At 38.8% G+C, this 26,957-nt stretch overlaps 1 protein-coding gene and 1 pseudogene across 1 annotated transcript; both read right to left on the reverse strand.

Moving 5' to 3' along the window:
* Nucleotides 1-213: 213 nt before the first annotated feature.
* LOC146887805 (uncharacterized) lies at nucleotides 214-939 on the reverse strand (annotated as a pseudogene).
* A 2,426-nt stretch (nucleotides 940-3,365) lies between these two features.
* LOC114179088 (14-3-3-like protein GF14 iota) lies at nucleotides 3,366-6,542 on the reverse strand. The gene is made up of 7 exons (XM_028065303.2): nucleotides 6,379-6,542; nucleotides 5,877-6,183; nucleotides 5,315-5,402; nucleotides 5,091-5,200; nucleotides 4,682-4,830; nucleotides 3,989-4,035; nucleotides 3,366-3,590 (listed from the first exon to the last, which is right to left on the reverse strand). Exons 1-7 carry the CDS (start codon nucleotides 6,449-6,451, stop codon nucleotides 3,585-3,587), a joined length of 780 nt encoding a protein of 259 aa, XP_027921104.1. The 5' UTR covers nucleotides 6,452-6,542; the 3' UTR covers nucleotides 3,366-3,584.
* Nucleotides 6,543-26,957: the final 20,415 nt, after the last annotated feature.

Here is a 26,957-nt window from a genome sequence, read left to right on the forward strand (position 1 = left end):
TGGTTGCGAGTAGCTCATGATTAATACTTTCATGTGTTTCATCAAGGCACGAAGAGCTTCCTTTTTATCTAGTAACAAAAAAAATCCAAATTGCTCGAGAATAATCATCCATTATAGTTAAAAAGTAATAAGCACCACATGAGGAAGGAGTTTTGTAAGGTCCCCACAAGTCAAAATGAACTAGATCAAATGCACTGGCAGCTTTATGATTACTTAAAGGGAAACTATCTCTAGTTTGCTTAGCCCTTTGGCATACATCACATGCCTTATGTCCATAGTTATTATCTTGCTACTAGTATTTGAGCGAACCGTTCCATACAACACGTCGTCTAATCCCATCAAAAATTGGTGTACCTTTTCTTCTTCCCTTCGTCTCTCTAATTGTGCCTTGATGTCACATTCACACCCTTCACATGTGCATTTTGGTATTTGTTGGTAGTTTCCCAACTCATCTCACAATGTCTTGAGCTTTCCATAGTAGTTTACCATGGCCATCCCTTTTTGTTTGCATTGACCCAGTTCTGATTTCAATTATTGGACTTTTGGCCCATTCACAATTAAAAAATGTTCTTTAATGTCGTCCCATAGTTCCTTTGCGTTCTCCCTATAAGAGATGGTAGAACGCAAAGAGGTTTCGATAGTGTTTAGAATCCAAGACACCACCATAGATTGCACGGTCCACCAATCCTCAATTTCTGGTGAGTCTTCATTTGGTTGTTATACTTTACCGTCAAGAAACCCCCATTTACGTCGTGCACGTAACGAGGTTCTCACAACTTTTGCCCATTCTTCATAATTTTCACCTCGAAGTTAAACTTGGGTGATTACGCTCCCTGGATTGTCGTTCAAATTTAGATCATACGATGATGGCTTCTTCCTTACCATCCCGGGTATTTCCACAGATTTCTCTTTCTCAGAACCTAGTTGCTCTGATGCCATAATAAATTATGAAAGAATATATGTGTCTTATTCACATATAAAAAAGGTTCATATATACATGATACATTGCTCTATTTTGGTATCAGGTTTCCTAAACTTATGCCTGCAAATCCCTATGATTGTGCCTATCATATTTCCCTGGACAACATGAATAAAATCCCCAAACATAAACCTAATAATAATTATGCATTTAATACAAATGATTGTTGCAACAAATATTTTATTTCCTATTAGAAGTCATCCAACTACAACTTAATGTCAATCACCGCTGCTCAACGCAACTCAACTACAGAATTCCTTGGAAGAGTGGCACTCGGTGCCAGTTAAATGGTGCCTAACGAGAGCACCATTGGAGTTCTCAAGATTTAATTTGATTTTTTGGAGCCCAATGAGCTCTTTGACTTTGGTGTCACCCAACGAGAATAACTCTCGCCCAGTGACAGCCAAACCAAAGAAGCCACTGTCTAAGTGGTGCCCAACGCTATTAGTGGTGCCTGCTAGTATCTCAATACTAAAAAACTCCCTTTTTGAGTTATGGGTTGGTAATTTAGCACTCATGAGTTAATTCCCACTTAATAACATCTAAATACTTTAAACTTCCAGGTTCCTAACTCAGGCAGTGCCGAATAGGTAAACAAGGGTTGAAAACAAGAGAGAAGACAAAGAACTCTAGAAAAGTAATTTTTAGAAAGATAAAATGTTTTTAAAATAATAAAACTCATATATAACCTGTATAATTATATTTTACCATTTTAATATTAAAATAGTCAAGTATCACTGTTTTAAAGACAATATCAATTTTAAAATACCATTTTCTAGGTTCTTACGTAAAACCTTATCCTTCTAATATCAATTAAAGAAAATGTATCTAGATTAGGAGAGAATATGATCAAAAGTGCCTTCACTTTATAAGTCTGAAGTTGTCATAGTTGCAAGTTTATGACTTGCCATTATTTCACCATGTTCCATTGTAACAATATATATATATATATATATATATATATATATGAACTTGCATTAAGTGCTGCCAAATCTTTTCTATACAAATAATCAATCATATATTAAAAAAAAATTAAGATTTATTAATTTAGTCTTCAATTCTTAACTTTATATTTTATATGTTATTCATGTAGATTAATTCATAATTTATTAGTTATATATAATTTTTCTAAAAGTTAATCATATTTAAAGAATTAAAATTATTATTTCGTTCTTATAATTTTAAATTATTTAAAATATATACTTTTAAAGTTAGTCTCTATATTTGAAATTAATCTATTAAAATTTTAAACAGTTTATTATTTTTTTAGTTTATAAGTTAATCCTACATATATATATATATATATATATATATATATATATATATATATATATATATATATATATATATATATATATATATATATATATATATTTTCTATAAATCCTTTATAATTTATATTTTATAATTTACTTCCTAAATTATTAAGCAATCCAATTATAAAATAATTTAGCCATCTTTTATGGATTAATATAATTAATTATTTATTTCAATTACTTCTAAAGTATAAAATACAAGTTAAATAACTTATAATATTCAATCGTACAAAATAAATTAATTTAAATTGTATAATTATAAATTTTACTATACAAGCAAATATCTCGTTAAGAATTAATTTTAGTGATAAAAAATTGTTAGTCAATATAGTGACCAATTTAAATATCAATTTACAAATTAAAATATATTGACCAATTTAAATATCAATTTACAAATTAAAAAAAATAATTGGTTACTAAAATAATCACGATTATGAATAAAAAATTATTATTAATTTCTAAATTGGTATATAAAATTTAGCTATTAATCAAAGTTTTGACTACTAAAATTTGTTTATAAATTGATCACTAAACATTAACTATCAAGATATTAAATTAGTCTCTAATTGATTAGTGACAAATTTAGTAACCAATTATAACTTTTTATTCATAATAGTAATTATTTTAATAACTAATAATTTTTTATTTTATAAATTGATATCTAAATTAGTCACTATAATAACTAATAATTTTTAGTCATTAAAATTAATTATTATTTAAGAGTTTTATTGTAATATTAATCTTAAATTACTCATTTATTTTAATTTTTAAAAATCAAATTTTTATTATCAACAATGAACTATCAAAGTCAATCTAATGAAATATTTATCCATTCTTCTGAAATCCTTAAAATCAATCACGATTTTAATTTAAATAAAAAAATAGAGGTTTAAAACAATAACATTAATGATGTATGCTCAATCGTGATAAAAAGATATTCTAATATGATCGAAGAGAAACCCTTGCAGCGAGAAAGTGAACATGGAAATGGAATAAACTCATTTTCGTTTTTCATGGCCCAATTGCAAAATTACGAGAAACATGATTTAAGTCTCAAAAAGCAAAAAGTATTTGAGTAAAATAGGTAAATTATCCATTACTACAATTGAGAAGTTTATAAGGGATGTAAAGTAAAAATTGTAAACTAAAAATAAAAGCCGCAAGTAGAACTTTTCTAGCATTGTTTGTATGTAACGAAAGCACAATAACTATGAAGTAGCTATAATCTGCATTTTCTGGTCCAAATGAACTGCAATGCTCAATGCTCCAGGCGCAGACGTATCTTATCATCAGTGCTGTAAAACAAACAAACAAATGTCAAAGGAAATTATAAATACCAATAGTGCATCAAAATTGATGAGTTACTAAACCATGATGTCTGTTTGACCAAAAATCAAAATTAACTGATATTAATTGAAGCATTGACTAACTTACCATTCCAATGCAAGCTTTTCTTAACTGAGTTAATTGTATAGCTAGAAAATCATGATGGCTTTTTGACCAAAAGAAAATTACTAGGCATTGATTAAAACGTTGACCATCCTACTCTAGGTGACACCCTTTTTCATTACAGGACAAACTATGAACTCATTTTACATCATTCCTTTTACCTTCGGATTGCGACCACTTGATACAATACAATACAACACCCTCACAGAAATAATGCAAAAAAAAAACAATTTTTTACTCAAACCTCAGGAGCAGCAGCAGGTTTGATTTCTTCTGGTTTGATTTCATCACCTGCATGAGTGTTAATGAAGTATTTAGAGTGATCATGTGTTTATGTGTGAGTATTACTCTTGTAAATCTTCATTATCGAGAAAGAAATTATTAGTATATAGTTCTGAAAAATATTTGTATTACACAGTAATTAAAAAAAATTTCTGATTGCAGTTTATTTTACGATACAAGGAAGAAAAAGAAGTAAGATTTTACTAATAACAAACAAGTAGCTCTAGAAAAAAAGGGTGAAATTCAAAGGCAAGCAACTAATTCCTTTCACTTTACTCTAATGTGGTGATCTTCTCCTTCAAAGTTTCGAAGAGAGGGAGTAGTTGGGATGATAGTGCTATGGTGACACTATATATATATATATATATATATATCAATCTCTTTCTATCTGTCTAAGACATAATCATTTCCACAAAAGTAAGACTTACTATAATAATTAGTGAAAAGGGGTTTAAATTTATGAATCCATATGGTTTATTAATTACGAGTTGGAAATAAATATTTTTCATAATGGGTTTTAACTAGTGTAATGATAATAATAACAACTTTCCCACATTTTTTCTACTCTAGATAATTAAAACTTATAAAAAACTTAGTAATCTATATCATTAATGTTATATATAAAGTTTGAATGATGATGATATGATGATGATACCTCCATCCTCGGGCAAATCGGAGGTCCAGAGAGTGAGATTGTCTCTCAAGAGCTGCATGATCAAGGTGCTGTCCTTGTATGACTCTTCACTCAAGGTGTCTAACTCAGCAATTGCTTCATCAAAAGCTTGCTTAGCCAAATGGCAGGCCCTGTAAGTTTTATCAATAACCAAGTCTAAAATCTCGTAGGATGTGTAGAAAGTGACAAAGTCCTAGATTTCAGAAAAAAGGGTGATAATTTATGAACATGTATGTTACATAAACTCAATGACATGAACCAATGGATTTTAATGCACACCAGACCCATTACTTACGGCTCCAAATGGCAACATAGAACTAAATAATTTAGGTTTTTGTTTTCTGATCCTTAGCAACTAGCTGAAACCAAAGATAAAGAAAGAAAATTTTACCTTTCAGGAGAGTTCATTATCTCATAATAGAAGACTGAGAAGTTGAGTGCAAGTCCAAGACGAATTGGATGTGTTGATGGAAGATCTGTGTTTGCTGCAGCTAAAGCAGCCTAACAATAATAGTTTGCAACATCATCAAACAAACAGCACCAGATATGGATAAACACAATGAAGTATATGAAGGAGTTCATTGTTGAAATGAGAGATATTATATATATACCAACCTCATATCCCTTCAGTGATTGCTCAGCTGCCTCCTTTCTTTCTTGGTCAGTCTTGAACTCAGCTAGATATCGATAATAGTCACCCTTCCTGTATCAAAAAGAATTGATTAAGCTCAAGAAAATTCAACACAGAAGAGACATATAATGACACACAATCTTCTTTCTTGTTACAAGATATTAGGTAGATTCTTTGAGGAAAGATACTAAAAATTTATGATATTAACAAGTTATGAACAAATTGATTGAAGAGATCATCATGATCTACAAGAAATCCACAAACTGAGCAAATATCCATAAGTGTTTCGTTAATCTTAACGATGACTGTGAAAAATGTATAAACTTAAGATATATTTAATGCTATCAATTAAATTAACCAAATTACAAAAACCTTTTAATTTTGTATCCTTGATCTAATAATATATCAGTTCTAATTTCTAGAGTAAAATAAAAATGTAGATGCTGTATTATGGAGTGTTAATGTTATTCTCTAATCAGAATTTGAACAAGGTAAATATTTAATAAGAAAAACAGTAGAAATTAAATAACAGTGAACATGACTCACATCTTATAGTAGAAAACGGTGGCTTCTCCTGAGGTGGAAGAAGGAACAAGATGCTTGTCAATAATTGACAGAATATCGCTGCAAATTTTGGAGAGTTCCTCTTCCACCTTTTGACGATAATTCTTTATCATTTTTGCATTGCTCTCGTTTCCTTTAGACTCTTCCTTCTGTTCAATCGATGACATAATGCGCCAAGAAGCTCTTCGTGCACCAATCACATTTTTATATCCCACCGACAGCAGATTCCTCTCTTCCACGGTCAATTCTAGATCAAGCTTTGCAATCGCCTTCATGCATTCAACCATTTCTGATGAATTTCGCATGTTAATATATATACCATTTCCAACAAATCATTCCAAACACTCTCATCAATAATCAAACAAAATGAATCAAATGTTTTGGATCCTTTTAATCTGGTTCGTGAAAAGTTGGAAAAAAAAAATCGAGATTCACGCGTATAACAAGGTGGCATAAAGAAAACAGAAAAAGTGATGATGATGACCTTCATATCTCTCAGCTTGCTCAGAGAGCTTCGCGATGTAAACTTGGGTCTCTCTCTCCTTCTCCGAGGACATTGTTGTGTTGAATCAGAGGAAGAAGGGTTTGAAAATGTGAATGGTTGTGGAGAAGAAGAAGATGATGAAGAAGAAGATGAAGAATAAGAAGAAGAAGAATGCGAGGAAGAAGGCGAAGGAACCGTGGAGTGTATATATATAGAACGAAGAATGCGGGGAGAGGTTAAGACTGAATCTGAGCCCTAGGATGAGCGATTTTGTAATTCTAGTTTCACTCTTCCTTATTCTTAGAACAAAACCAATCACAAACCCTAACTTCTAGGGCTTGTTTAACATCGTTTCAATATTTTATATATATATATATATATATATATATATATATATATATATATATATATATATATATATATATATATATATATATAATTTTATTCATTTTAAAATTCACAATTATTGCATTTAATTAATATATTTCTTTCACATTCTACTCAAATTGCTAGATCTGATAAAACACAAAATTATGCATATGTAGAGTAGAGAAGAATAAAATATTAATACACCATCCTCTTACATTTTTGCATACATAAATGTATGAATATAGGTTGTAAAGGAGTTTTTAAAAAAAAATAAAAATTAAACACATACTCTTCTTGGTTAGTTTTTATTGCCCACCTTAAAAGACAATATACACATACAAAAAATGAGGATAAAAATGTTTGTATTGCTAATAAGAACTTTACATTTTTTTTTTCAAAAGCTCGTGAAATATTGTTCTACTCACAAGGACATATAGTATTCAAAAGTCAAGTAAAAATAAACACAGTAAAAAAATATAATAAATAATGTTAAATTCAACTTGAAAATAGAAAAAGAAATATGAAGTAAAAATGAAAAGAATAGTTTTTAATAGTTCTTTCTAAAGAAAACATTATGCTTTGAAAAAGTATAGTAAGTTTAGTTTATTAATTAATCAAATCTTGTGAATTTAGTTTTCTTTTTTTTTTCCTTAAGGTTTCTGGTTATCAGGTTTTGGTTTTATTGTAGTCTCTATCTTTTTTTACTTTTGTAATTTAAAAAAAAATAGTAAGTTATGTTAATGTTAAAAATAAGTAATTTTATCATTTTTCAAATAAATTCTTAGATCATTACTAATATGTTGAAGATGTCTAACCTTTATCGATACATTATGTTGAGTTCGTTAGAGTGGTCGGCCTAGGCTCTAAACTTAGCGGATATGCTGGAGTGGTCTGTCTAGGCCGGCTATTTGTCTCGATGGCTTACGTTGGTGTAGGTTAGGCTAAGCCGGACTAGGCTGGATACTTGGCTGCCTTAATATGCATATTGTTTACTTGTTTGGTCTAGTTTGGATAGGTGTGGTACACTAGTCCCGCAGCCTTGTCCGATGGGTGATATGTGTTAATATGCTAGCGGAACCGGCTAGGTGTAATACACCAGTCCCCCAGCCTTTAAGTGTGGTGAACAGTGTTAAGGCTAAGAATTTGTAACCGTTAGAAGGTAGGTGAAGGGGTGTCAGTTGGTCAAATCGAACAAGTTTTGGCGCCGTCGTTTTGAAGTGTCATATCCTTCGTAATGATGGTGTCGATTGGTCTGGTGTATCATTTTGGCGGGAAGATTTTCGTTGTTTGAGATCGTGGACTATAAATATGGATTTGAAAACAGATGGGAGGTTACTTGTTTCATTTGTGAGAATTCTGAATCCAGAGATCTTGTGCACGTAATACTGTCCGACTAGTTCCCACTTTCAACCGACATCTTCTCGTAAAAAACAAAACCAGGTATGTCTAGTAGTGATAGCATGTCTACGTTTAGTAGTAGCGAGAGTACTGAGTCGGAGAGGAGTAAAGATAGGTTGCTTGGTGACGAGGGTACGAGTTCTATGGCTGGTACCAGTGGGATGCCAATGGAGGTTGTGAGGGAGGTTCGGGAGGATCCCCCCGAAGAGTTAGAGGAGAGCAACTGGCCGGCGAAAGGCGGCTACCGGTGGGTGGCTGGTGATGTTCGTGATCAGTTGTCTCTGTTCAGGTGGTCCCGCTTACTGAACTCTTGGTTGAATTGCACACCTGTTATCTCCAAGGGTGTCAGTAGGGGTATTGTTTCTTTGGAGAGGGTCAGCGCTATCGACCCGGTATGCCACGGGCAGGAAGGGGCTACCGAAAAGTTCTTCTACATGTACATGTGCCACTTCTCTCAACTTCATGTACGATTGCCGCTAGACGATTTTACCATGGGCGTGTTGCGGGCGTTGAATGTGGCACCTACACAGCTACATCCGAATAGTTGGGCTTATTTGTAGGCTTTCCACATCCTGTGCCAATCTTTATATTTGGAGCCCACTCCTTACGCTTTTTTGTATTTCTACGATACTAGACCTCGGCGGCCGGTTACTTGGCTATCCTTGATAAGTCGCCCTAGCATCAGCAGACTGGATGCCTTCTCCCAGTCTTTCAAGCATTTCAAGGACGGGTACTTCAAAGTCATCGTCAAGGAAGGGGGTAAATCTCATTTTTTGAATGCGGATGGGAGTACCAAGTTTCCCTTTAGCTGGACCAACAATCCTTCTCAATATAAAGACATGGGAGTGGAGGAGTTGTCGGCTGGTGATAAGGAGGTGGTGGGGATTTTGTTGAAGTTTGTGGATAAGTTGCCCACTAAGGGCCTAGTTAGGGTTTATAATTCGGTGCATCCGATAATAGATATTGAAGGTATCTGTTTATTACTTAAGCTGTGTTGATAATGCTAAGTTGTTTTGATCCGAGTCGTGATATGTTATTGCAGGGCATATGGCGCAATCTGGCAAGAAGAATCTGGCGCTCTTTCAATCATTGAGGAAGGAAATGGCCGCTAAGGCCAAGGTGGCTGGGAAAGCTGATGTTCCCAATCTGCAGGAATCGGTGGTGGAGGTGCACGTACATGGAGGGACGAAGAGGAAGGCTGAGCTTCCGCCTCGACCCGGGAAGGGCAAAGATGTGAAGAAGATAAGGGCAGCTCTTCTTGGAACGGCTAGCGGGGCGGGGTCGGCTAGTGGGGAGAAAGGGCCTGAAGCCGGGTTGATCGAGTTGCCGGAGATATTCGTTAGGAAGGATATCTCGATCGACCTCCCGGATACCGTTGTTAACTCGATCGATAATATGGATGTGGATCATATTGTGAGAACAATGGTAGAGTTTGGGAGCAAGGCCTTAGTTCTGAGCCGGCGTGTAGGGTCTCTTTACAGAAGGGATGTAAAGGAGGTTGGGGAGTTGCAGGGTAAGGTGGATAAGCTGGAGGAGGAGAAGGCGGCTTTAGAAAAGGAGAAAGAAGGCTGGGAAGCGGAGAGGAAAAGGCTGGTGATGAGTTTAAATTTTTGCCCTCATTTAATATTTAAATTTGGGGATTTAATTGAATTTTCTGTGCTTAAAGATTGATTTAATTAGGATTTGTTATTATTGGATTTATTGAGTAAGTTTGGTAAAAATGGCGTAAAAATTGATTTTAGTTGCATAAAATATTATTGGATATTCTAACGTTTGTTAATGCAGCTGGAATTTATTTTTGGTCAATTAATAGTGTGATTTTAAAATATTCAAAGTTACAAAATAAGTCCAAAATCAAGAAATTCTGAAAAAGAATAAATCAGGAGCTAAATGCACCCCCAGATTTTATTTGCACACTCCTGCAAAGTGGACCACCAAAAACCTGTTCTGCACCCCCAGTTTTCACTAAGTTGCACCCCTCCTACCACTTAAACTCCACTCAACCAGATCATGCCATGTGGCAATCCCCACCTTTTATAATTAGCCAACCATAAGCTGCCACGTGTCATAATCCTCCACTCACCAAATTGACCACTCAGATTCTGCCACGTCATCATCTCCTCCATCTCACTCATGAAACCCTAACCCTAATTTTCTTCTCTCCTTCCACCACCATGGCAGCCGCCGCCGCACCTCCTCACCTCGCCGGCCACCACTGCATCACCATCACACCATTGCCGGCGACGCACCAGCAGCGACAGCACCACCAATTGCAGCAACGGCGGCGCAACCATCTTCCTCCTTCGCGCCGCCTCCATCTTCACCTGCGCGCAACCATCATCAACCACAACACCACCACGCATCTTCTTCCTTCACACACCTGCAGCGTTTCAGCCACGTCGGCCACTACCAACCTGGAACAGCAACGCGCCGCTCCGTCGCGCGAACCTGCGCAGCGCACACGAACCACCACCTCGCCACTGTGAAGCTTAATCTCGCACAACGATGGCAGCAGCTTCACGCCACCACTGCAGAACCACCACACCACCACCGCGAGTTCTTCTTCCCGCGAGCGCGTCAGCCACCGCTACAGCAACAACTCCACCATCTTCATTCACGCCTGCACTGCCAGCAGCCGCCATCAGCCGCGCAGCCAAGGAAGAAACATGGAGCAGCAAACCCTAATTCTGGAGAGAGAGTACTCTGCGCCACGTGTCAGCATCCGATAGGACAGTCAAACTGGTCAACTGGTCAACTGGTCAAAGTCAGCAGTCAACTTTGGTCAAAACTGCAAATATGGTTAAATGAGAGGGGCAGAATTGGAAATTGGACAGGAATTAAGTTGCTAATTAATTAAATAAAAATAAAAGATTTTAGCAACTGACAGATAAAGCCCAAAGTCCAGTGGGAGCCTATATAAAGAGACTTAAGGGAGCAGAAACTGACAACTGAACTTACAGCTTTAACACTTAGAACTCTCTGGTTTTGGCAGATACCGTCTCCACCACATCTCTCATTCTTTCTTTTATTTTCTTTCCTTCATTTCATCATGTATTCCATCAAAGCCATGGAGGGCTAAGCTTTTAGGGTTGATTCCACTGTAATTTCTTAATTGGATTCTGAGGTTAGATGAATTTATATGTTTTGTTATTTTGATTATTGTTGTGGTTTTTGTTTATCTATGTCCTTTGCTTCTTAATTGAATAGAAAATTATGATTTTAAATCTACATGCATGCTAATCATATGAGTTAAAAGGTTTTTAAATTAAATTGAGACTTTACTTTGATTTTGTTTAGAAACTTTCATTTGGTTAAATAAGTTTTTGCCAATAATTGAGACTTTAATTTGATTAGAGGTAATTACTTTAATTAAAATTAGTCAAGACTTTACTTTGATTAATTAAGTTTTCTATTTGGTAAAGAAACAAAGGAATAGACATGATTAGGCATAGTAAAATTAATTGAGACTGTACTTTGATTAAATTTACTATGGACAATCTAACAATTCTCACTTTTAATTGAGACTGTACTTTGATTAAAAGTGAGGATGCCAACAAATGAATTGAGTCTTTACATTGATTTATTTGTAAATCAACAACAATAATTAATTTAACAATAATCTCTAGATAACCAATGAAGAATCTTATTTAGAAAAAGCAGTGGAATTGACCTATTTACTATTACTGTGTTTACAATCTTCCGTGTCATTTTCTTTGCATATCAAAACCCCCTATTTTTATAATTGCTAGTTTTAATTGCATTTTTAAGAATCAAATATTTGAGATCAATTCCGTATTCGTTGTGAGACGACTCAGGGTTATCTTAACCCTAACTATTTTGTTCACTACTAACTGGCAATACTGAAGTTGCTAAAGTAGTGGTAATTTGATCGCCTAACGACAGCGATATCAAATTTAACGCCGCTACCGGGGAATACGGTTAGTATTTCTTTTATTTTGATTCTGTTTTTATTTATTTTATTTTATTTTATTTTATTTATTTTATTTTATTATTTTTATTTTTATTTTACGCATATACGTTTAATAGAGTTTGTTATTTTGTAGTCTTTAGTTTTCTTTTAATATATTCCAAGCAAAGTTCTATTTTTGTTTTGATTAAGAATTTCTTTTAAGAAATTTTTTGAGACTAGTTTGGAAAACTCTGTCTAGGAAAGACTTGGTATTTAAGTTGTCCACTGTGACGCACCTCTCTTTCCTGGGAGTAGACCCAACGACATCTTAACTCATTTCTTTCTTGAAATCTTTCTCCAAAACAAGAATAGGAAGAAAAAAAAAACACACAGGGAAACACTTTCAGGTGGACTGCATAGTGCATGACTCGGGCCAATCCGGGTCAATTTTATCAACTTGATTCAGAACTTGAAAGGAACTTGCGTAAATCATGTAGGAGACTTGAACTCAAGTGTTCTACTGAAGGAGCACCATCATCATCTGAACATACCACTGAAAGTGTACCACTAGAATCACCTCCAGTGATTAACATATCTTCTGATCCATCACCTGAACCAGAAATTCAAGAAGATAGAATGGAAGAAAGAACAATAAGAGAGTTGGCTTCACCGGATGCAGCAATTACACAAAACATGTGCATCCAATATCCAGATGGAGAATGTGAGCTTAAGTCTGGGTTAATCCATCTTTTACCCAAATTCCATGGATTAGCAGGAGAAGACCCGTACCATCATTTGAAGGAATTTCATGTTGTTTGTTCATCCATGAGACCTACAACAGTGACAGAGGAACATATCAAGCTTAAGGCTTTTCCATTCTCATTGCAAGATGCCGCTAAGAATTGGTTATACTGCCTTCCGCCAGGATCCATCAATACTTGGGAGACTCTGAAAAGATTATTTCTGGAAAAGTTTTTTCCAGCATCTAGAGTTGCTGCTATTCGCAAAGATATTTATGGGATAAGGCAACAAGAAAGAGAAAGTCTTCACGAGTATTGGGAAAGATTCAAAAAGTTATGTGCTTCATGTCCTCATCACCAAATAAACAAGCATCTCCTCATTCAATACTTTTATGAGGGATTGAGTATCATGGATAGACAAATGATAGATGCTGCAAGTGGATGGTCATTGGTGGACAAAACGCCAACAAATGCAAGACAATTGATTGAAACTATGGCGTCGAACCATCAACAATTTTCCACAAGGAGTAATTCTATAACTCTATTGAAAGGAACCCATGGAGTAGAAGCTTCATATCTTGCAGATCACAAGAAATTAGAAGGGAAGTTGGATGACTTAGCGGCAATGGTAAGGACCTTGACAGACTTACAGAAAAAGCCTATTCCTTCTACTTTATGTGGAATTTGTGCTTCTACTAATCATCCTACAGAGGCTTGTTCTATGTTAAAAGAGACAGGGACGTTAGACAATGAACAACCTCAAGCATATGCTGCAAACATCTATGGCAATAATAGACCACCTCGGTAGCAATACAACCATGATTTGTCCTCCAACAAGTACAACCCAGATTGGAAGGAATATCCCAGCCAGAAATGGGGAAATCAACAGCCTCAACACCAACAAGTCTATGTTCCACCTCAACAGAGGCAACAACCACAACCAACTGCAACCTCTGGTGATTCAAACATGGAGGCAATGATGAAAATGATGGCTGACATGATGAAGGGACAAATCAATGAGTTGAAACAGACAATGGAAGCAACCAATCAAAACTTGCAGAACCAGATTGGACAAATGGCAAATGAGTTAAATCAGATGAAGTCTCAACAAGGCTCAAGCAATTTGCCTGCACAAACTGTAATCAACCCGAGAAATGTAAGTGCTATTACTTTAAGATCGGGTAAGCAAATACAAGGTCTTGGGGATGCCCAAGAAGATGAAGATAAGGAAAATGAAGTTGTACCTAATGATGAAAGAGGAAGATTAGATGAAGCAACACAAGCAACATCTGAGATGCCTGCACCCAATGATAACTCCAGGTTGGTATCCCCTAATACTTCCTCTGAAAATCCTTCTCCTTATTCTCCTCCTCCTCCCTATTCAAACCGTTTGAAACCAAAAACTAAAAAGATGGAGGAGTTAGACAAAGAAATCCTGAATACTTTCAAGAAAGTGGAGATAAACATCCCTTTGTTGGATGCTGTGAGACAAATTCCTAAATACGCCAAGTTTCTCAAAGAATTATGTACACATAAAAGGCGTATTATGGACAAAGAGGTAGTGAACATGGGAAGAAATGTCTCTAGCTTAATTAAGAAGCCTGCAGTCAGAATGCCGCAAAAGTGTAAGGATCCAGGTATGTTTTCTGTTCCCTGCATTATAGGAAGTACTAAGTTTGACAATGCTATGTTAGATTTAGGAGCTTCAATTAATGTAATGCCTTTATCTGTTTTTACTTCACTTCATCTTGGACCTCTTAAGTCTACTGGTGTAGTCATTCAGTTGGCCAATCGTAGCACAGTTAACCCTGCAGGTGTGCTAGAAGATGTGCTTGTCCGTGTGGACAAGTTAATTTTTCCTGCAGATTTCTATATCTTGGACATGAAGGATGATGAAGGAATGAGTTCAACCATAATTATCTTAGGAAGGCCATTCATGATGACAGCACGTACCAAGATAGACGTGCATGCAGGATCCTTGACTATGGAGATAGGAGATGAGAAGGTGCAGTTCAATGTGCTAGAAGCCATGAAGCACCCAATTGAAGACCATTCTTTGTTTTGTATTGATTTATTGAGTAATGTAGTGAACAATTATGCTTTTGGACTTTTGGACGTTTTATCTGGTTTTTCTTCTTCTTTGGATTTTTCTTTTTCGAATGTTTCGGGCTCAATTTTAGACGAAAGAGAAAATTATAAAACAGGTGATGTTGAGGACGCGGTGTCACTATTTGATACCTCTGTGGCGTCCAAGTGTGATGCTGAGGTGGCTGAAATTACCTTAGGCAGTAAAATGTTGCCATCTGTGGAACAGCCACCCACTTTGAAGTTGAAAACTTTACCATCTCATCTGAAATATGTTTATCTTGAGAGGGATGGGAAACTCCCTGTTATTATATCTGCCTTGCTTACTGACGAGCAGGAACAAAAGCTATTGCAGGTTATCAAAGATCACAAGCGAGCAATAGGCTGGACTTTGGCAGATATTCCTGGTATTAGTCCTTCTTTCTGCATGCACAGAATACTCTTGGAGGAGGATGCTAAGCCAGTAAGACAACCTCAGAGGAGACTGAATCCTCAGCTGATGGAGGTTGTGAAGAAAGAAGTCACCAAGTTGCTACAAGCAGGTATTATATATCCCATTTCTGACAGCACTTGGGTGAGTCCTGTACATGTGGTCCCCAAGAAATCTGGGATCACCGTGGTCAAGAATGAGAAGAACGAGTTGATTCCTACTCGTATTCAGAATAGCTGGAGGGTCTATATTGATTATAAAAGACTAAATCAGGCCACCAGGAAGGACCATTTTCCTTTACCATTCATGGACCAGATGTTAGATCGATTGGCAGGTAAGTCTCATTACTGTTTTCTTGGTGGATTCTCTGGGTATTTTCAGATTTGTATTGCCCCAGAGGATCAACATAAAACTACCTTTACTTGTCCATTCGGTACATATGCTTATAGGAAAATGCCATTTGGCCTTTGCAATGCTCCTGGAACATTTCAGCGATGTATGATGAGTATTTTTACAGATTTGTTAGAGCATTGTATTGAGGTTTTTATGGATGATTTTAGTGTATATGGTTCATCTTTTGATCACTGCTTGTCTAATCTTGCTAGAGTCTTGGAGAGATGTGAAGAAACTAACCTTGTTCTAAATTTTGAAAAATGTCATTTTATGGTGGAACAAGGTATAGTTTTAGGTCACGTTGTTTCCAAGAATGGTATATCTGTAGATCCTGCTAAAATTGATATTATTTCACAATTGCCTTACCCCTCTTCTGTGAAAGAGGTTCGATCTTTTCTTGGACATGCAGGATTTTACAGGAGGTTTATCAAGGACTTCAGCAAGATAGCCAACCCTCTCTCCAACTTGTTGCAAAAGGATGTAGTATTTGACTTTGGAGAGAGGTGCAAAGATGCGTTTGATACATTGAAAAAGGCGCTTACCACCACTCCTATCATCCAGCCACCTGATTGGACATTACCATTCGAGTTGATGTGTGATGCATCAAACTTTGCAGTAGGAGCGGTGCTTGCACAAAAAGATGGGAAGCTATCACATGTGATATATTATGCTTTCAGAACATTAGATACAGCGCAGGCTAACTACACCACGACTAAGAAGGAATTATTGGCTGTTGTGTTTGCCTTGGACAAATTCAGACCGTATATACTTGGTTCCAAGGTAATTGTTTATACTGATCATGCAGCATTAAAATTCCTTCTGAAGAAAGCAGATTCAAAACCAAGGTTGATCAGATGGATGCTACTGCTCCAAGAGTTTGACATTGAGATTCTAGACAGAAGTGGAGCACATAACTTGGTAGCCGATCATCTTAGCAGGATTGAAAATGGAGAAGATAACATTCCTATTAAGGATGACTTTCCTGATGAAGTCCTCCTAGCATTGACTGCTGTGAAAGGTATGTTTCCTGAACCTTGGTTTGCTGACATTGTTAACTATTTGGCTGTTTCTGCTATTCCTCCTTCCTTCTCCAAATATGAAAGAATCAAGCTAAAAAGTGAGGCAAAGTACTATATCTGGGAAGACCCAATCTTATGGCGCATTGGTAGTGACCAAGTCATAAGGAGGTGTGTTCCAGACATCGAGATACCTCATGTGCTAGAGTTCTGTCATTCGTCTCCTTTTGGTGGACATTATGGCACACAAAGAACAGGTAAGAAGGTGTTGGATTGTGGATTATATTGGCCTACTATTTTTAAAGATGCACAGAGGGTATATGAAAATTGTGAGCAGTGCCAACGGGCATCCAGATCCATTACAAGAAGGGATGAAATGCCTCAACAACCCATGCTATATTGTGAGGTATTTGATATTTGGGGTATTGATTTTATGGGTCCTTTTCCTCCTTCTTTTGGGTTTTCTTATATTTTGCTTGTTGTAGACTATGTCTCCAAATGGGTGGAAGCCATAGCTACAAGGACTAATGATTCTCGAGTTGTTATGAGTTTTGTCAGGTCTAACATTTTCTGTAGATATGGGATACCACGAGCCATCATGAGTGACCAGGGGACTCATTTCTGTAATAGGCTACTTGAGAACATGTTGAAGAAGTATGGCGTGACACATCGCATTGCTACACCATATCACCCTCAAACCAATGAGGAAGCAGAGATCTCTAATAGGGAGATTAAAAAGATACTAGAGAAAGTAGTGAAGCCTAGTCGAAAGGATTGGGCCACAAGATTGGATGAAGCACTTTGGGCACACAGGATAGCCTACAAAACACCTATAGGTATGTCACCTTTCAGGGTGGTTTTTGGAAAGGCTTGTCATCTACCTGTGGAGATTGAACATCGGGCCTATTGGGCCGTGAAAGCATGCAACTTGGATTTGGAAGAAGTAGGAAATGAGCGAAAACTTCAGTTGCAAGAACTAGAGGAGATTAGGCTTACAGCCTATGAAAATTCAAAGTTCTACAAAGAGAAAACCAAGAAGTTCCATGACCAAAAGCTTGTGGCTAGAAAGGATTTCAAGGTAGGCCAGAAGGTGTTACTATACAAATCCAAGCTTGGTCACATGAGTGGTAAGTTGCGTTCTACTTGGGAAGGACCATACATTGTTACAAAAGTCTTCCCTTATGGAGCAGTGGAGATCAAGGAAGAATCTTCAGCAAGAACTTTTAAAGTTAATGGGCATCGTCTTCGGATATTCAATGAAAATCAAGATATGCTGAATAAGACGATGGATGCGATGAACTTAACTTCTCCCTCATACCTTCCACCTTGAGGAGGTAAGTAGACTTCATACTTTTTCTTTGCATTTTATACATATTGAATACATTGAGGACAATGCATGGATAAAGTGTGGGGGTGTGGGGAGATTTCTCCCTTTTCTGTTTTTGTTTTCTATTTGTTTTGTTTTTCCTTTTCTAATTTTGTTTTCTGTTTGTTTTTATAAAAAAAAAAGTTTCTGCTTTCAATAAAACATATTGACATTGGATTTTTGGATTTGATTTACTAATTGGAACGATCATAATTCTAGGAAAATAAGAGTCATGTGCTATGAATGGATTGTTTCTGTGATTTACTGATTGAGTTGATTTAAGAGTTTCTGGAATAAATCTTTTGTGAAAGAGTTGTTGACCTTGTGAGTTTTGAGCTTTATTGTAAGGATGAACTACCATGTGTCATTCCTATTTTTATTGTGTGATTTGCTCATGTCTTGTTGATACTCAAATGTTTAGCTTGATTCTGTTGTTTTGCATCTTAGATGAACATGCATGATTTGATATGACTGAGGCATTTCTTGTTTTTAGCTACTTGGCCAAATAAGCTAACCATAACATTGATCCATTGGTAGCCCCTTAAGCTTAAACCTTTTTTTTCTTGTTTTGAGCATATTGCTAAACCTTAAAAAGAAAAGACCATGTTTTTCCTTACCTTAGGGAGAAAGAAGGAGCTAGTGGATTATGTTGAGATTGGTTGAGGAATAAAGTGTGGGGGTGTGTATTTCCCCCACAAAGTTGTAAAAATGGCAAAAAGGAAAATCATTGTTGATGACAGAGTGTTGTAATGAAAAATGATTACTGTCTGAAAAAGAGCAACAAAGGATAAAAGAAAAAAAAACAAAGAAAAAAAAAGAGATTGTTTTTGAAACTATGCTCCATAACTCTTTCTTCCTTACTATTTCAAAAACACACAAATCCTAAAGTTTTTCCTACATTTGCCTTGGCCTCATTATAACCTTGAAAAGTCCTCATGATTTTTGAATGCATGTTTTCTGAAAGCTGTGAATATTAGAGTCTTGCTAAGCATTGAGAGTGTTTACTTGCATGGGTATTTTGAGTGAAAACACAAGCCAAAACACTTGAGCGAATCTTGGTGAGAAAATATATATTTAACTTGAGTGTTTCTCTTTCATATTTGATTATCTTGTAAACTCAAAAGATTAACTCATGTGTGAAAAACATAATTTTATCCATTTGTTTGTGCATGACAACATGATTTCTAGAAGTTTGATCTGTTTCCATTGGTATTCATTTCTTTAATCCACTGAAAATATGGAATAAAAGACCTCAGAATAAAGTTTTGAAATTGTTCAATTTTGCCCAGGAGTGCAAAAGGATAAGTGTGGGTGTGTGATGAGTTCAAATTTTTGCCCTCATTTAATATTTAAATTTGGGGATTTAATTGAATTTTCTGTGCTTAAAGATTGATTTAATTAGGATTTGTGATTATTGGATTTATTGAGTAAGTTTGGTAAAAATGGCGTAAAAATTGATTTTAGTTGCATAAAATATTATTGGATATTCTAACGTTTGTTAATGCAGCTGGAATTTATTTTTGGTTAATTAATAGTGTGATTTTAAAATATTCAAAGTTACAAAATAAGTCCAAAATGAAGAAATTCTGAAAAAGAATAAATCAGGAGCTAAATGCACCCCCAGATTTTATCTGCACACTCCTGCAAAGTGGACCACCAAAAACCTGTTCTGCACCCCCAATTTTCACTAAGTTGCACCCCTCCTACCACTTAAACTCCACTCAACCAGATCATGCCATGTGGCAATCCCCACCTTTTATAATTAGCCAACCATAAGCTGCCACGTGTCATAATCCTCCACTCACCAAATTGACCACTCAGATTCTGCCACGTCATCATCTCCTCCATCTCACTCATGAAACCCTAACCCTAATTTTCTTCTCTCCTTCCACCACCATGGTAGCCGCCGCCGCACCTCCTCACCTCGCCGGCCACCACTGCATCACCATCACACCATTGCCGGCGACGCACCAACAGCGACAGCACCACCAATCTGCAGCAACGGCGGCGCAACCATCTTCCTCCTTCGCGCCGCCTCCATCTTCACCTGCGCGCAACCATCATCAACCACAACACCACCACGCATCTTCTTCCTTCACACACCTGCAGCGTTTCAGCCACGCCGGCCACTACCAACCTGGAACAGCAACGCGCCGCTCCGTCGCGCGAACCTGCGCAGCGCACACGAACCACCACCTCGCCGCCGTGAAGCTTAATCTCGCACAACGATGGCAGCAGCTTCACGCCACCACTGCAGAACCACCACACCACCACCGCGAGTTCTTCTTCCCGCGAGCGCGTTAGCCACCGCTGCAGCAACAACTCCACCATCTTCATTCACGCCTGCACTGCCAGCAGCCGCCGTCAGCCGCGCAACCCAGGAAAAAACATGGAGCAGCAAACCCTAATTCTGGAGAGAGAGTACTCTACACCACGTGTCAGCATCCGATAGGACAGTCAAACTGGTCAACTGGTCAACTGGTCAAAGTCAACAGTCAACTCTGGTCAAAACTGCAAATATGGTTAAATGAGAGGGGCAGAATTGGAAATTGGACAGGAATTAAGTTGCTAATTAATTAAATAAAAATAAAAGATTTTAGCAACTGACAGATAAAGCCCAAAGTCTAGTGGGAGCCTATATAAAGAGACTTAAGGGAGCAGAAACTGACAATTGAACTTACAGCTTTAACACTTAGAACTCTCTGGTTTTGGCAGATACCGTCTCCACCACATCTCTCATTCTTTCTTTTGTTTTCTTTCCTTCATTTCATCATGTATTCCATCAAAGCCATGGAGGGCTAAGCTTTTAGGGTTGATTCCACTGTAATTTCTTAATTGGATTCTGAGGTTAGATGAATTTATATGTTTTGTTATTTTGATTATTGTTGTGGTTTTTGTTTATCTATGTCCTTTGCTTCTTAATTGAATAGAAAATTATGATTTTAAATCTACATGCATGCTAATCATATGAGTTAAAAGGTTTCTAAATTAAATTGAGACTTTACTTTGATTTTGTTTAGAAGCTTTCATTTGGTTAAATAAGTTTTTGCCAATAATTGAGACTTTAATTTGATTAGAGGTAATTACTTTAATTAAAATTAGTCAAGACTTTACTTTGATTAATTAAGTTTTCTATTTGGTAAAGAAACAAAGGAATAGACATGATTAGGCATAGTAAAATTAATTGAGACTGTACTTTGATTAAATTTACTATGGACAATCTAACAATTCTCACTTTTAATTGAGACTGTACTTTGATTAAAAGTGAGGATGCCAACAAATGAATTGAGTCTTTACATTGATTTATTTGTAAATCAACAACAATAATTAATTTAACAATAATCTCTAGATAACCAATGAAGAATCTTATTTAGAAAAAGCAGTGGAATTGACCTATTTACTATTACTGTGTTTACAATCTTCCGTGTCATTTTCTTTGCATATCAAAACCCCCTATTTTTATAATTGCTAGTTTTAATTGCATTTTTAAGAATCAAATATTTGAGATCAATTCCGTATTCGTTGTGAGACGACTCAAGGTTATCTTAACCCTAACTATTTTGTTCACTACTAACTGGCAATACTGAAGTTGCTAAAGTAGTGGTAATTTGATCGCCTAACGACAGCGATATCAGCTGGCAACATGGAAGGTACGTTGCTTGGATTTTGAGGATAAACTGAACAAGCGTATAGGGGAGTTGGAGGAGGACAATGAGGACTTGAAGGATAAGTATGATGGGGCTGTTGGGGAACTTGATGATCTGAAGAACAGCGTCATCCAGGAGCATATCAATGGTTTTGAGAAGGGGTTGCGGCAGGCGGCCTTCTTCCATCCAGATGTAGACGTCTCGGATTCAAGGTTCGATGTAGATAAGGACATAGTTGATGGAAAGTTGGTGAGGGAGGATGAGGGGGATGCTGAGGAGGTGGAGGAGAAGGCGGCAGAGGAGGAGAGGAAAGCGGATGAGGCTGCAGAGGTGGCCCATGTTTTAGCAGAGTAGGACATTGATTTCTTAAATTTGTAAAAGTATTATTGAGCCTATGTCTGTATTATCTGGTACAATATGTTCGTTGCGTTGGTACATTTATTTGCGTTCATGCTTAATGCGATTAGTTTCTGTATGTTATTGTGTATATCGAATTTTTGACGATTTGTGGTGTATGTTATGTACGGCGTAAGCGATTGTATGTTTAAAGGTGTTCGACCCAGGCCGCTTAGCTGGGGTAAGGGTGAGGAACTTAAACGAATTAACCATCAGTAAAGGGTGTTCAACCCAGGCCGCTTACTTGGGGTAAGGGTGGGGAACTTAAACGAATTGACCATCAGTAAAGGGTGTTCGACCCAGGCCGCTTACTTGGGGTAAGGGTGGGGAACTTAAACGAATTAACCATCAGTAAAGGGTGTTCGACCCAGGCCGCTTACTTGGGGTAAGGGTGGGGAACTTAAACGAATTGACCATCAGTAAAGGGTGTTCGACCCAGGCCGCTTACTTGGGGTAAGGGTGGGGAACTTAAACGAATTAACCATTAGTAAAGGGTGTTCGACCCAGGCTTCTTACTTGGGGTAAGGGTGGGGAACTTAAACCAATTGACCATCAGTAAAGGGTGTTCGACCCAGACCGCTTACTTGGGGTAAGGGTGGGGAACTTAAACGAATTGACCATCAGTAAAGGGTGTTCGACCCAGGCCGCTTACTTGGGGTAAGGGTGGGGAACTTAAACGAATTAACCAAGAGTAAAGACATAGAGTCATAAAGTAGGGAACCCTTCTTTTTATTTATTGAATAGGGGTGCCTCGTTAAAACCTCCTTGGCCAAAACCCTCCTTAGGGAAAAAAGACCAAGTGAGCAAAAAGAGTACACCCGGGGTTACAAGTATTGGTTTGATTACAATATACATTTAACTGAAGTAGAACTTGAGGTGGGATACATTCCATGCGTTGGGAATCTCTTCCCCAGATAACTGCTCTAGGCGATAAGCTCCTCCTCCTGCATCTTCTCGTATGCGGTACGGGCCGTCCCAATTGGCGGAGAACTTGCCATCCTTCTTTCTAGCACTGCTGGCCATTATCCATACGAGGTCCCCGACGACAAATGATCGTGGGTGTAGATTTGCATTATATTTCCTGGCAGCTCGTTGTTTGGCAGCTAGATTGCGTATTTGGGCTTTTTCTCTGAGTTCGGGTAGGAGGTCGAGATGTAAGGCCAAATTTTGGTGGTTGTGGGTTGGGTCGTATAATTCTCGGCGCAGGGATGGTTCACCAATTTCTACTAGTATCATGGCGTCTGCGCCGTAGACTAAGCTGAATGGGGATTCGTTTGTTGATGATTGAGGGGTGCATCTATAAGCCCATAGTACTTCTATTAACTCTTCAGGCCATCGGCCTTTGACGGTATCCAACCTCTTGCGCAGCTCTACGAGGATAACTTTGTTTGCTGCCTCTAGTTGCCCATTGGTTTGTGGATGTTCTACAGAGCTTGTGATGTGTTTGATGCCTAGGCCGGTGTAGAATTTGGCTAACTCCTTGTCAATAAATTGTCAGCCATTGTCTGTTATAATGGTATGTGGTACACCATATCTGCATATAATGTCCTTCCACACGAATTGCTGGACTTGATGGGCCGTGATGGTGGTTAGCGGCTTGGCTTCGATCCATTTGGTAAAATAATCAATGGCTACGATTAGGAATTTTAATTGCCCCTTGCCGGGTGAGAAGGGGTCGAGGATGTCCATTCCCCACTTAGCGAATGGCCATGGGGACAATATGTGGTGTAGTTGTTCCTGTTTCTGATGAATAAGGTTGTCGTGCTTCTGGCATGGCTTGCATTTCTTGACATGATCCTGGTAGTCTGCTTCTATAGTGGGCCAGAAGTATCCAGCTTTGAGAACTCTTGTAGCCATGGTGCGTGCGCCTGAATGATAACCACAAATTCCTTCGTGTAATTCTTTGATGATATATTGGACTTGCTCTGTCGTGACACATTTAAGTAGGGGTTGGCCATATCCGCATTTGTAGAGGTCATCGTCTACCATAGTGTACCTGGCGGCTTTAGCCAGCCAAGTTTTGTCTGCGTCGAGGGGGGGGGGGTTGCCGGTTTTGAGGTATTGAATGTAGGGGGTGGTCCAGTTTTGGGTTTGGGAGGGGGTGACGTTGCTTGCTGGAGTGTGGGTTAATGTTTGGCAAGTGTGTGTGATGGAAGGTGTGGAGAGTGTTTGCTGTAGTAGGGATCGATTACGGTTTCTGAGTTTGGTGCTGGCCAATTTGGAAAGGATGTTGGCCCTGACGTTGTCGGTTCTCGGGATGTGTTCGACACGGACTTGTTCGAAAGCGGATTGAATAACTGCACGGACCAGATGGTAATATTGTAGGAGGATGGGGTCTTTGATTTGGAATTCATCATTCAGATGACCTATGGTGAGTTTGGAGTCGGTTTTGCATGTTAACTTCTTGACGCCGACTTCACAGGCTAGGGAAAGGCCGGCGAGGATGGCTTCGTACTCGGCTTGGTTATTTGATGTTTTGAAAGCAAAGTGAAGGGATTTCTCGATAAGGATGTCGTTGGGGCCTTCTAAGACGATGCCGGCGCCGACACCCCTTGGGGTTGAGGAGCCATATACATGAAGCATCAACTAGTCCTCAACGGGTGTTTGTTGCAGGTCGTTGACGAAGTCTAAGAGACATTGGGCTTTGATGGGGCCGTGGGGTTCATAGCGGATGTTGAATTCTGACAGTTCCACGGCCCATGATGACATGCGTCCGGCTAGATCCGGCTTTTGTAATATTTTTTGGATTGGGTAGTCAGTTTTGACGGTTATGGTATGTTTTGGAAATATGGGCAGAGGCGGCGTGCTGCGTGGACCAAGGATAGGGCTAGTTTTTTTACCATCTGATACCTGGTTTCAGGATCTTGAAGTGTTCTGCTCACAAAATATACAGGATGTTGTGTGCCTTCTACTTCTTGAACAAGCGATGCGCTGACGGTATAGTCGGTGGCCGTGATATATACCAGCAAGGGTTGGCTGGTGTCTGGTTTGTAGAGGATAGGGGGTGAGGTTAAGGTTGTTTTGAGTTTTTGGAATATCTGTTCACAATCATCAGTCCACGTGAACCGGGCGAATTTCTTTAGGAGCCGGATTATGGGTTGAGTTTGTTCAGCTAGTTTGGGTAGGAAGCGAGAGATGGCTGTGAGGCGGCCGATGAGGCGTTGGACTTCTTTGACGGTAGTGGGGCTGCGCATTTCGATGATAGCCTTGCATTTTTCAGGGTTAGCCTCTATGCCGCGTTGGGTTAGCATGAAACCAAGGAATTTACCCCGGTCGACGCCAAATACGCAGCTTGGCCGCTTGTCGGCGTTCTTCCCCAAGCTTGCGCTTTTTCTGGGATACGTAGCAGGCTTTTTTATATATGGACAGCTTGTGGGATGCCACCTTGGGGTCTACTCCAGGGAGGTCGGCGGCCGACCAGGCAAAAAGATCTGTGTTGTTGATGAGGATGAGTGTGATTATGGCACGCTCATCAGAGTTTAAACTGGTGCCTAAGTTAATGGAGTGGCCGTTGGAGAGCTCGAGAGGAGTGGTGTCCTCGACTGGTTCGAGGCGGACATCCTGGCCTATTCTAGGGTCAAGGTCCTCGCCGGATAGGGCTATGCGGGAACCAGGGGGTCGTTCGATATGGTTGGTTTGTTGGATTGGGAGTTGTGGTCGTAAGCTTGCCATGTAGCACTCGCGTGCCAAGCGCTGGTCACAGTGTATGGTCAGGATGTCGTCGGATGGGGCAGGGAACTTTATGGTCAAGTGAGGGGTAGAGACGACTGCACCAAGTGTATTGAGGGAAGGACGGCCCAGGAGTATGTTGTAAGATGTTGGCGCATCGACTATAAGGAAGCGGATTGGGATGGTTTTGGTTTGGGTTCCTTCCCGAAAGACGGTGTGGAGGTCTATGTAGCCCCGGGTGGATACTTGTTCGCCGGAAAAGCCGTATATGGGCTCGTCATATGGGATCATGGCGGTGTCAGGAAGTTGTAATTTTTGGTAGGTGGCCTAGTAGAGGATGTCAACTGAGCTGCCTTGATCCACAAGGACTTTCTTAACAGCATAATTTTCGATTTCAACAGTGATGACCATGGGGTCATCCTGTTGGTGGTCGAGGCCATGGAAGTCGTCATCTGTGAATACGATGGGGGGCATGCGGCGTCTGTGGTGGGAATGAGTGATATGGTTGATGGATTGTATATGGCGGAGGTGTCTCTTTCTAGCAGACGAGGTGGAGCCTCCACTTGCGAAGCCACCAGAGATGGTGTTAATGGTGCCTCGTAGGGGGGGTCGGCATGGGTGATGTCGGTGCGAGCGGGCTCTGGTTGTTGATTGTTGGGTTGGGTAGGGTGGCTATTGTGATGGGCGTCGTTTGGTTGACGTCTGTGGTTAGGTCGCGGGGGGTGGCGGGATCGAGAGGAGGAGGAATGGTCATCCCTACGGATGAAGCGGCGAAAGTGGCCAGCACGGACCAATTCTTCTATTTTATCCGGGAGTGCTTTGCATTCTTCCGTAGTGTGGCCATGGTTGCGATGGTACCGATAATATTTGGTCATGTCGACGTTGGGAGGTGTGGTTGTCTTGCGTGGTGGGGGGAGGAGATCAGCTTGGAGGGCTTCGTCTAGAATGCGGGAGCGGGCTACTGTGAGGGGGGCGTATCTGGTGAAGCGAGGTTGGCAGGGTTCACGTGGGCGGGTATCAGGGCGTGGGTGAGGTTGTGGGGTGGGGTTGGAGGTGGTGGCGGCGTAGTCGTTGCAGAATTTGGTGTGAAGGGTTTGCATTTCCTCCATGCGGACGTAGTCGACTGCACGTAGCTTGAGTTCGTGCATGGAGGCAGGTGG

The sequence above is a fragment of the Vigna unguiculata genome, chromosome 3 (assembly GCF_037176805.1).
Source record: "Vigna unguiculata cultivar grain cowpea cultivar isolate G323 ecotype 2 chromosome 3, ASM3717680v1, whole genome shotgun sequence".
Lineage (NCBI taxonomy): Eukaryota > Viridiplantae > Streptophyta > Magnoliopsida > Fabales > Fabaceae > Vigna > Vigna unguiculata.

Excerpts from the sequence above, each read along its gene's own strand:
- LOC114179088 (XM_028065303.2), bottom strand. The coding sequence starts at position 6,451 with ATGTCCTCGGAGAAGGAGAGAGAGACCCAAGTTTACATCGCGAAGCTC. Across the intron at positions 5,403-5,876 it reads ACCGTTTTCTACTATAAGAT|GAAGGGTGACTATTATCGAT; the intron begins GTGAGTCATGTT and ends TTTTTGATACAG. Across the intron at positions 4,036-4,681 it reads CGATTTGCCCGAGGATGGAG|GTGATGAAATCAAACCAGAA; the intron begins GTATCATCATCA and ends ACACTCATGCAG.